This window comes from Prinia subflava, chromosome 11, assembly GCF_021018805.1.
Source record: "Prinia subflava isolate CZ2003 ecotype Zambia chromosome 11, Cam_Psub_1.2, whole genome shotgun sequence".
NCBI classification, from domain to species: domain Eukaryota; kingdom Metazoa; phylum Chordata; class Aves; order Passeriformes; family Cisticolidae; genus Prinia; species Prinia subflava.
In genome coordinates, this window is record NC_086257.1 from 950,668 (window position 1) to 961,780 (window position 11,113).

An 11,113-nucleotide genomic window follows, 5' to 3' on the forward strand; every position below is an offset into this window, starting at 1 on the left:
AACTAAAAGACCTCAAGGTGATCATACAGACTAAAATCAACCAGAATTTAGGTGGCCAAGCTTAAGCTGAAATATTCAGCTTCTTCAAAGTTTTTGTTCTTGCCGTGAGGGGATATTTAGTCTTTTGGGTTTGCATTGTGCTTCCAAGCCCACTGGTTGGTTGGGACAATGCAGGGACCTAAGAGGTGTCTGAGGATCAGATCCACCTTCCACTGGCCCCACCACCTCTATCGCCAGTGAGTGTGTGCTTCCAGGTTATGCATTCAAGTTCTGAGGGGAGACTGTGTGCGACCTGAAGTTCGTTTTGGCTAAAGATTAGGTCTTTTCCACCAGAAAGAAGAGAATTACTTCCATGACATCACTTTTAACCTGATTCGCTAGAGATGGAATGTGACTTGATCCAGCAAAGCAGATTTGTTGTCAGATCAAACCTAGTTATTCATCTTGCAATCTTATAATCCCTGTAGAAGTGCTGTAGTTACATTTAAAAGGAAACAAACCCCTGCTTCTAGTTGTTTTAAAGTGCAGCATGTACTTGGGAGAGGCACAACTAGAGTTAAGAGGGAATAGTTTGTCAAGTGCACCACTCTGACTGGGCAGCTTGGGAGAAGAATAGCTTTACAGGTGCAGTTCATGCCATGTGCACCTCCTGAACCCTCTGGGTTTTTAAGAGGAGGAAGGTGCCCTTTGCAGGGCATGGCAGCCCTCCTTCACCATAACTCTGCCTTCTGGATCTGGCAGGGCATTCTCTGGGTGCTGCAGCCAGGGCTTCTGTTCAGCAAGCAGATGGGGAGAAGCTTGTGTGTACAGAGAGTTATTCACAAATTGTTTAGGTAGGTAATACATACACACGTTCCAGATGTGGACAGACTATTTAAAACAAAAGCACCCTGTTCCTGGCTGACTTGTATAGGGGCTGACTTGCCCCTTACACAAGTTCTGGAAGACCCAGAGACATGACTGCTTAACTTTAGCCAAATTCAACTGCTCCTGCATTGCTCAGAAATGGAAGAGGAGCAGGACTTACGTGTTTATAACGTAAGTTTAAAAACTTACGTGTTTGCAAAGTCTGAGTATACACATGGATCTTACAGCACGTGGCTGTGTCTGGCTGGCTTTCTCCCAGGGCAGCACCTCCTCTGCAGGAGCCTGCAGAGAGTGGACAGAGAGCCCTGACCATGCCTCGCACAAATTCTCAAGGAGCTGCTGGAGACAAAACTTGAATTCTCAGTCCACAGACATGCTGGCCAAATTCAGTGGTCTGAGTGAGTCAGCACGAGCTGCTTGCTCAAACTGAAATCAGCAGAGCTGCAAACATGTGCAAGCATGTCCCCAACTGGCCAGCTCTGCTGTGGGACTGGGAGCCTCCAACACAGACTGAGCAGAAGTATCCCCGAAAGCTCCCACAGCAAAGGGCTCCCAGTACAGACACAGCTCAGAGCAGTCCGATGCCAGAGCTTACCTCAGCCCAAGACTGTGGTGCACGCTCTCCAGACTGACACAGCTTTGCCAGTGGGATTGTCTCTCTAAAAGGGCCTTTGTCAGCAAAGTTGTTACCAGGTGAGGAATTGCTCTTCTCCCCATCACTAACAATCCAGCTACATTGTTACACTGTGTTGGTGGATCTTTGTCTCCTAAATTTAGGCATTTCAGCTTATAACAGGAATGACCTTTTCAAACTCTGTCGTTTCAATGCAGTAACAGACCCATTGTGAAAGTAGACTTGGGTAGATTAAATAAATTCAGAGAGACTATATAAATTCATCATGGCAACAGTTTGGGGCCCACATTCTCAGAGAAGTAATAGAAAACAAATTTTTGTTCATGTCTGTCAGTTGATTGGAATAATTTTTCTTAAAGTCTCTTTTTTTCCAAAAAATTGGAAATTCATATAATTTTCCTTGCTTCAGTATTTAACTAAGCAATTTTCAAATGGTCTAAACAAGCAGGCAGAATTTTTTTATTACCTAAAAATGATCTGTTACACCATGTATCTCTGCAGCAACAATGGGAGACGCCTGCTTTGGCTCTAATTTTGTTGTACAATGCTATTAATTTGCAACTTCGGGGTGATCTGGACATGAGTGAATTTCTATGGTTTGGGTTTTTTATCCCTCTTCTTGTTTCCCCTTCCCCATGTTTTGTAGAAAAATAAGCATCAATTTTGAAGTGCTAGAAAGAGCAGCTTGCTTTTGAGGCTGTCAGGCTGATACAAATGATCTTTGCTTCGAGCTTCCTAAAAAGACATAATTTCTACTCTGTCTAAAAAGCAGAGGCTGCCTTGTTTGTTTTTATTTGCAGCATTCGGCAGCGTTGCTGTAGGCCACGAGCTGCAGGATGGCAGCAACACAGGATTATCCTGCAGAGCCCTAACTGGTGAATCCATAACAGCCAACCTGAACTCTGCTGCGGGCTGCCATTTAATACCACAAGAAACTGTTTGCATTTCATCGTGTAACCGGTTGTGTGAATTCAGGAACCTTCCCTGGATCAGGCTGTGTTTCCAGATGAAAGAAAGGAACTACCAAATGGTGGGGTGAAATACAGAGTTTGTTTTCCTGTAGGCCTGTTCTTTGAGCATAAACAAATATACTGTAGTGAAGACTTGGGCTAAGGCTACAGAAGAGAAACTGAGAAAAGGAGATGGGAAGCAGGAATAGATGAAGGGAAAGGGCTGGGGCTGTCTTTTCTCGTGAGATAGTTTCTTTGATATCGAGGCAACAGGAACAGGCTCAAAATTAAATGGGATCATGAAAATACCTTCACAGTATCAGCTGAAGGGGGAAATCTACTCTCTGGATCCTAAAACTTTGCACTCTCGTTGGATTTGGTAGAGTATTGAGCTCATTTGTGACTCTTCCCCTCAGGCTCTGTTAGATGGGCTTTTATTCAATGTGATTTCAGTCCAGATCATAATAAAGTTGCTCTGTTCCTCATGAAGCTCACATTATGGATGTACAGGTCTACGGATTGCTTAGTTTTTCCTGTAAAAACAGAAATCCTTGTACAGCTGGGAGCTTGTAAAAACAAGCCTGAAGCTACCAAAATTTTTAGCCGTACAGTATAAATGAGAAACTAAGTTCTCCACTGCAAAACATATAGGCACCTATATATACTCAAGGTTTTGACAATGAGACTCATTCATGCAGAAGAAGACACTATGCAGGTGAATATTTCCTTGTTCTGGAGTCACACGCTGAGTAATGTAATTAAAGAGCATTTATGAAATGTTCGGGTCTGTGCTGCTGGGAATCCTGAACAGAGGGGAAAGTGGAATTGTGTGTGTTTGTGGTGTCCCTAGATGAGCGAGGTGATTTACAAGCCAAGTGAGAGGTGAGGTGTTGAAAATGCAAGCTTTTTGAAGCCAAAGTTTAGGGTCTAAAGGCAGTGATATGCACGCAGTTTCGTCTTACACGATTGTTGCCTTGCGGTTGCGAAGTTTTTATTCCTGGTAGACGGTCCTTTGCCGACAAAAGCACCTCCGATTGCGAGCCCTGCTTCTAGCTGTCATTTAGAACGGGAGCGAAACGGGCTCTGGAAAGGGAGCGGGGCGGCCGCGGCCACGGCCCGGCGCGGTCCGAGCTGCCTGCGGCCACTGGAGCCGCCGCGCCCGGGGCACCTCCGCTCCCTCCGCCCGAGGGGACACGGAGCTCTCGCGCGGCCGTAACGCAGAAAAACGCCCCTGTCTCAGCCTTTGAATAGATTAAATCTGATGAATTTTCATTGAGACCAGAATATTTTATTTCCCGCGTTACAATTCGTTAACGCTGATGAGCGCCGTGGTACGAGACAGACCCGCGCACGCCGCGTTTAACACGTACCCTACTTTTTCTGGGTTTGTTAAAATACTCCACGACCTTAAAAACTAGTAGTACCTGGGAAAACAATATTAAAAAAAGAGAGAGAGAGAGAGAAAGAGAGAAAGAAAAAATATAGGAATAAACTAGGAATACTTGAAACTGTAGCATGGTGAGGGCTTTGTCCCGGCCGCTTTGCGGGCTGTGCCGAGGGAAGGAGAAAGGAGAACTGCTGGGGGGACAGAGCGGGGACCGAGAGTGCCCGGCTCTCCTCGGCTCCCGGAGCCCCGCGCCGCCGCAGATCCCGTTCCTCAGGGAAACGGGACTCGGAACAAGGCGTGCATGGAGCCGGTTTTACATCCGTGTCCGTGTCGTTGCTACGTGAACCGAGTGAGTGCGGGCAGTGTCGGCACAGTCCCGGTGTGCTGCGGGCTCAGGAGTCCCGAAAGGTGCGTCCTAACGAGGCACCGGCCGTGTGCCCGTCCCCGGGAGCCGGGGCGCGGCGGGGCAGCAGAACGGAGCAGGAGCCGCAGGACTGGCCACGGGGCTGTGTCGCCTGTCGCCGTCCGGGTGTCGGTGCGGGAGGCGGGAGCCCTGCCCCGGTGGCTGCAGACGGGCTGCGCTGGCCGAACGGCAGCGGGGCTCTCCGAGCCAGGGGCGGACCGGCGCTCCCCGCCAGAGACACGTTTTTCGCCAGGAGAAAAGGAAATAAAAACTACCTTTGGGAGAGGAAGGCTGCCGCATTCTCAAACAAACCGACCCCAGACCTTCCAGATTCTGCTGCCTGAAGAGGGTGAGTAGGAAAGAAAACCCAAACCACTCGGGCTACTCGAGTCTTATCAGCGCTTCAGTGGAAGGCACGGCTTTCGTGGGAATCCGCGTCCGGGCTGCCGGGGCCAGACGTGGGGGTGGCACCGCGCCCCGTGTCCCCGCGGCGGAGCCCCCGCTGCTGGCCGAGCCCCGCTCCGCTCAGCGCCCCCAGCCGCGAACGGGCTCAGCGCTGCGCACCGGGAGTATCGCGCCGGGGCCGCGGCGGGGCTCTCGGGCTCGGTTCGGGAAGGGGAACCCGGTCCGGCTCGGTTGCGGCGAGGGTCCACTTTGCAGCGTCTCTCGGGTAGCCTCTCTTAGCGGGGTTGCGCGGCCGGGATTGAGTCCCGTTCTGCCCGCCTCCCTCCCGGCTTCCCTGCACAGGGGCCGGGCTGTGGCCGGGGCTGTTCTGCCCTCGTGTGCAGAAAGCGAGAGCGCTTTCCCCGCCGCAGCAGGCCTGGACATGGGCACAGCGCCGTGATCTCCTCCATTGCTAATTCCCCTCCTGCTTCCCCTGCCCCGGCGAGCGGCCGCAGGACCGGGCCGGGAGCGGCTCCGCCGGCTCCTTCTGTTCCCGCCTTGCCCGGGTCTGTCCGGCTGCTGCCCGGCCCCGGCGAGCGGCGGCGGGCGGGGAGCGGCTCGGCCGGGGGCACCGGCGGATCGGGCTGCTCCCCGCGCCAGGATCCCTGCTCTTTCTTCCGAAAGGGCTCTCCGCGCTCCTCTGCTCGCTGCTCGTCCCCGCTACTTGCATTCCCCTCGCCGCGGCATTTCTGTGGTGATAAACCTCAGCTCCCCGCTTAACCGCAGCTACAGCGTACAGCTGCCAGGGGCGTGTTCCTGCTTTTTCAGGTAGTTGTTTCATGTCCCAAAAAGGGCTTAATTAGGAGAGGGGAAAGGCGAGAGCCCGACAGCTCCTGCCTGCCCTTGTGTCAAACTTTTAAGTAGCCGCACGCGGGGCTGCGCGCTCACCTTTGCTGCTCGGCCCGACCGCCGCTCCCAGCGCTGGGCTGAGCTTCTGCTCTGGTGTTCATCCGAAATCCCCCTTGGTGGGGCTGTCAAAAAAACCCAAAAACGACCCTCGGATGTCAAATGTACTTTGCGAGAGAGCGAGCCCTGCCAAGGAGCTCCGCGCCCGGCTTAGGGGTGAGAAGGGAGGAATGTGCCATTTGGCGGAGGTGATGACACACGCGGCAGTGCTGCTACACCTGCCCCGGCCCTCGCCGCGGAAATGCCTGCGAGGGGGAGCGCCGCAGCAGCCTGGGTGGCCGGCAGACAGAAGCTCGCCCTGGCTCAGGGGAGCCCGGCAGTCCCGGCCCCGACGGCGGGGTACAGCTGGCTCCGGCTGCTGCGCCGCCCTGCGCGGAGCGAGCCGCCGGGGAGCCGCCGGGGGCTGCTCGGGGAGGGGAACCCTGGCGAGGGTCTCGCTTGTGGGCCTCATCCCTTCGCCGTTTCGTTTGTGAGCGCGGGGGGCTGCCCGGGGGCGGCGTGCGCTGCTCCGCGGCTGGGTGCGGAAACAGACGGGTCGCCTTTCTGTGACCGAAGTCACGCAGCCCAGGCTTGGGGGCACACGTTCCTCCGCCAACCGGAGATAAGGCATTGGTTATATGGCTCTAGGCGAAGGTGCAGAAACGTGTTCTGAGACATATAGAAATATATAATTTTATATATATATATATAAGATGTATATATATATATATATATATACATCTTATAGTTCGGCCGAGCGCTAATAGTTCCTCGAAGAGCTAATTTCTCGGTTAAAATACGTTTCTACCTATTCGACTGCCTTTACCCGCAATTATTCTGTCCCGGGTAGGGGAGCAGGGACCCGTGGCCGGGAAGAGGAACTAGAAAACCTCTCATGGGCCACCGAAGCCCTGAGCGCCCCGACGGGAGAGGCCGGCTGCCCCGGGCATGCACGTTCGGGAGCTGCCAGCCCCAAGGGCTCACACCTGGTTGCGAAAATTGACGTCGCACTTAAAATCGTGGGGGCACATCGCGAGAGGCAGTTCACAGGAAAGGGCAGAGCTGCGGGCGCCGGGATGAGCGTGCAGCTGCTCCCAGGGCCGCTTTGGGCGGCCCGAGTGGGGCTTGAGCACGGCCGGGGAGGCCGGGTCCCGCGGAGCCGTGCCGGCAGCAGCGGGCCGGCTGCAGCGCCGCGCCCCGGGGGCTGAGCGAGGCCGCGGCCGGCCAGCGCAGGTGGTCCCGGCTCCGCGGAGCTTGGCCCGACTCCTGCGGCTGCCGGCGGGCGCCTTGTCTGATGGAAAGGCTCGGGGGTCAAACGGGGCCGGTCTGCCCCGCTCCCGGGACGGGACTGGAACCAGCGTGTCCTGCCGCGGTACCCGCGCCTGAGAGCCCCGGGGCACTGGTTTGTTACAGCGCGACATCTCCTGTGCTCGGGCCAGCTGACACTGCCTGTCTGCTGCTCGGGAGGCTCTGCCTGAAGGCAGGAAAGGGGAAAGGAGAGGGGAATGTCGGTGCCACATACGCCACTCCCGGAACCGTGTGAAATTAGCCGAAGCCTTCCAGGGGAAGGAGCAGGAAAGCTGCCCAGTGTGTCACCCCCCGCCTCGCCACCCTGCCCTGGCCCTCGAGGCGCCTGTCAGCCCCGCAGCCGCGCTGGGGGCCGGCGTGTACTCTGCGGGGAGGGAGAAGGGGCGACCCGACACCTTTTGCTTTCTGTCTCCTGCAAATAAGAGCTGCAAGAATCGACTTGCAGGGAGCGGCAGCAGCCTCCTTGTGCTCCCCGGGCGCGATCGGTTGGCGGGGCCCGCGGCCAAGACATATAAACGCGACCGCGTGTGCGGCTGGACGTGTGACAAGGCGCCGTGGCAGGGCGAGCGCCGCGGGCACACCCCTTCGCACCCACTGCCTCCAGTGCGACCCCGCGCCGGGCGGGAGGGGAGCGCAGCGCCGCGGGCCCCGGCGGGCTCCGCGGTGGGCGGCGGGGCTCCCCCAGCGCCCCCCGGACGCCGCCCCCGCCTCTCCCCGCCCCCGGCGGCGCGGCCGAGCCGGGGCGGTTCCGCGCCGCTCCGCGGGGCCACGTCGGGCCGCGTGTGCGCGGGGCTGAGCGCGGCGCCGTGACTGCAGGGTGAACTCGGCCGTGCCCAGCGGCTCGGCGGCGATAGGGGAGCGGGCTCCTGACGAAAGCGGAACTCGGCCGGGCCCATACAAATCAGAAAAGAGCCCGGCCGCCGCTGCAGAGGGGAGCGGAGCCCGCGGGGGCAGGGACGCCGCCGCCGCCGCGCTCCACGGACCAGCGGCGCCGCGAGAGGCGCCTCCCCATCTCCGTCCGGGTCCCGGCTTCGGCTTCGGCTTCGGCCCCGTCCCGGCGAGCGCGCAGCGGGACGGCCGCCTGCGGCGGGCTCGGTGCAGCGGGCAGCGCTCCGCACCGCGCGGCGCTGCGCCGGCGGCGGGCGCGGGGCACCATGATGAACAGCTACCCGGACGGCGAGGAGGACACGGTGGCGCTGCTGGCTCATGACACCAGCGGCAGCAAGGAGCCGGAGCGGGGCAAGGAGGAGCTGAGCGCGGACAAGGGCCCCGAGAAGCCGGACCCCTCGCAGAAGCCCCCCTATTCCTACGTGGCCCTGATCGCCATGGCCATTCGGGAGAGCGCGGAGAAGAGGCTCACGCTGTCCGGGATCTACCAATACATCATCAGCAAGTTCCCTTTCTACGAGAAGAACAAGAAAGGCTGGCAGAACAGCATCCGCCACAACCTCAGCCTCAACGAGTGCTTCATCAAGGTGCCCCGGGAGGGCGGCGGCGAGCGCAAGGGCAACTACTGGACCCTGGACCCCGCCTGCGAGGACATGTTCGAGAAGGGCAACTACCGCAGGAGACGAAGGATGAAACGGCCTTTCCGGCCGCCTCCGACTCACTTCCAGCCTGGCAAGACCCTCTTCAGCCCCGACAGCTACGGCTACCTGTCCCCGCCCAAGTACTTGCAGTCCACCTTCATGAATAACTCGTGGCCGCTGGCGCAGCCCCCCGCGCCCATGCCCTACACGTCCTGCCAGATGTCTGGTGGGAACGTCAGCCCCGTCAATGTGAAAGGACTCTCGGGCCCGGCGTCCTACAGCCCCTACTCGCGGGTGCAGAGCATGGCGCTGCCCAGCATGGTGAACTCCTACAACGGCATGGGCCACCACCACCACCACCCGCATGCCCACCACCCCCAGCAGCTCAGCCCGGCCAGCCCCGCGCCGCCCGCGGCCCCGGCGGCAAACGGGGCCGGCCTCCAGTTCGCCTGCGCCCGCCAGCCCGCCGAGCTGTCCATGATGCACTGTTCTTACTGGGAGCACGACAGCAAACACAGCGCCCTGCACTCCCGCATAGACATCTAGGGAGGCTCCGGCCAGCCGCCGTCACAGAAATGCACCGGCTCCGCTGCCCCTCTCCTACCCCGCCGCGTTCCCCTGCGCTCAGTGTCTCTCCTCCTCGTCTCTAGCCACGGACTTCCCTCTCTCTGTGCCCAAACTCTCGCGGTGGGGAAATAGCAGCCTTGCCCCGCGTGTAGTGTCAGTGTAGGAGCCGTCCCTCCATGAGAAGAAGGCAGTGTAAGTGTGGGGGTCCCCCGCGGGGATGCGCCGGGCAGCGGCGGCCGGGCCGCCTGTCTCCGGGCGAGCGGGGACTCACCGGGAGTTTCTCTGCTCGTGTGTGTGTGCTTGTGAGTTGTTGGGTTTGGTGGGTGTTTTTTTTGTTTGTTTTTTGTTTTTGTTTGGGTTTGTTTGCTTTGGGTTTTTTGTTTTGGTTTGGGGTTTTTTTTTTGGTTGGTTGGTTTTTTGTGTTTTGGGGTTTGTTTGGGGGGGGGGCATCTAATTAAAAATTGGCTGTTCAGCCCTCAGAATTATGCTCCTTTATAATTCGGCCGTAATCTTTTCGGGCTCAGCCATGGGGAGAGTAAAAGCGGAGTTTGTAAATAGCAGAGACATTTTCACGCGTGCGGCGGGGCTGGCGGGCCTAGACACTACCGTGTGCCCGCTGTGCTCGTCCTGCTCCTTCTCTTCATCCCCTCTGTCTTCCTCCTCGCTCTGCAAGGCACTGCGCTTCTTCCGAGCTGTGGCTTTTCGTTAAAATAGTACTTAACGTGGGGACTGCTGTAACAGCAGATGTGCGATATTGCTGGTTAATAGAAACCAACAAACAAAACGCGCCAGCGTCACTCGTGAAAAGTTTCGGCAGCGGTAAATATATTTTTTAAAAGAGAAAATGTCCTCTGAGGTCTTAAAAGTAATTTTATACAGGTAAAAAAATATTTTGATGTTATAAAAAAAAAAAAAAGAGACGCTTTCCTGTAAATTGGGATATTTTTCCTTGTGCATATTATATTACTAATGAAAGTTTAAACTATCTTCAGGTTTTTTGCCCCCAAACCTGGCCCAAAATGGATTTTTCGGTAGGTTCTGCTCTTGAATGCTTCTCCTTTTTTTCTTAAAAGGTTTTGATCCTTCAATTTTACATAGATTAATGTGAAAAAAAATAGCGATTTAAAAACAGGGGCCATTTCATAGCGATTTTGTAAAAGTTTGTGTAAACCGATAGATGCTCTGGCATAGTACCATTTTGGGACCAACTTTTCTAGAATGAACTAGCACTTTCATTGTACTTTCTAGCATTGTAAAGTCTCCAATAAAATGCCTTTCCTTCTTTCCATATCGTTTTATTTCACTCCGCTTCTCCGGGCTCCGGATCGGGAAGCGGCAGGAGAGCGGAGCGGGCGCTGTGTGCCGGGGCCGCTCCGGGCTGCGAGCATCGCCCCGGGCTGCGAGCATCGCCCCGGGCTGCGAGCACCGCTCCGGGCTGCGAGACCGCTCCGGGCTGCGGGCACCGCTCCGGGCTGCGAGCACCGCTCCGGGCTGCGAGACCGCTCCGGCTGCGGACACCGCTCCGGGCTGCGGGCACCGCTCCGGGCTGCGAGCACCGCTCCGGCTGCGGACACCGCTCCGGCTGCGGACACCGCTCCGGGCTGCGAGCACCGCTCCGGCTGCGGACACCGCTCCGGGCTGCGAGCACCGCTCCGGGCTGCGAGCATCGCTCCTGGCCCGCGGCTGCAGCGCTCCCGGTGCGGCGCACGGGGCTCGGCTGCGGGAACCATGCTGAGGGCTCCATCGGCTCCGCTAGGCACCAGGGGAGAGCTCCGGGGGCCCGAGGCTGTCTCGGCGGCGGCCAGGAAGGTGCGGGGACCGTTGCGTTGGTTCCGCGGGCCCGCGGGGCGGGCGGGCCGGGAGCGCCTCCGCTCCGGGGCGCGGGCAGCTGCCGGCACCTCGCCCGTGTGCCCGTCTGGAGAGGCGGCAGAGGCCTCGGGGCAGTGCCTGGGGCTGTGTCGAACCCTGGCTCCGCTTTCATTTCTTCCCTGCGTGCTCGGAGCCGTGGTCCCGGAAGGAAAAGAAGGGTCCCGTGTCGCCCCGAGCCGACCAGCCACGCTGCGACGGGCCCGAGCCTCATGCGGGCCCGGGCCGGTGACGGAGCCGGGAGCCGCAGGCCGGTCTCTTTCCTCGCCGGGC

The 11,113-nt window shown here is 57.9% G+C and overlaps 1 protein-coding gene across 1 annotated transcript; it reads left to right on the top strand.

Annotated features, from left to right (window-relative positions):
• The first annotated feature begins 7,791 nt into the window (after positions 1-7,791).
• Positions 7,792-10,262, top strand: FOXL2 (forkhead box L2). Its single transcript, XM_063408140.1, has one exon. It carries the CDS (start codon positions 8,033-8,035, stop codon positions 8,951-8,953), a length of 921 nt encoding a protein of 306 aa, XP_063264210.1. The 5' UTR covers positions 7,792-8,032; the 3' UTR covers positions 8,954-10,262.
• Positions 10,263-11,113: the final 851 nt, after the last annotated feature.

What these genes read in the sequence shown, in the direction of transcription:
- FOXL2 (XM_063408140.1), top strand. Translation starts at nt 8,033, where the DNA reads ATGATGAACAGCTACCCGGACGGCGAGGAGGACACGGTGGCGCTGCTG.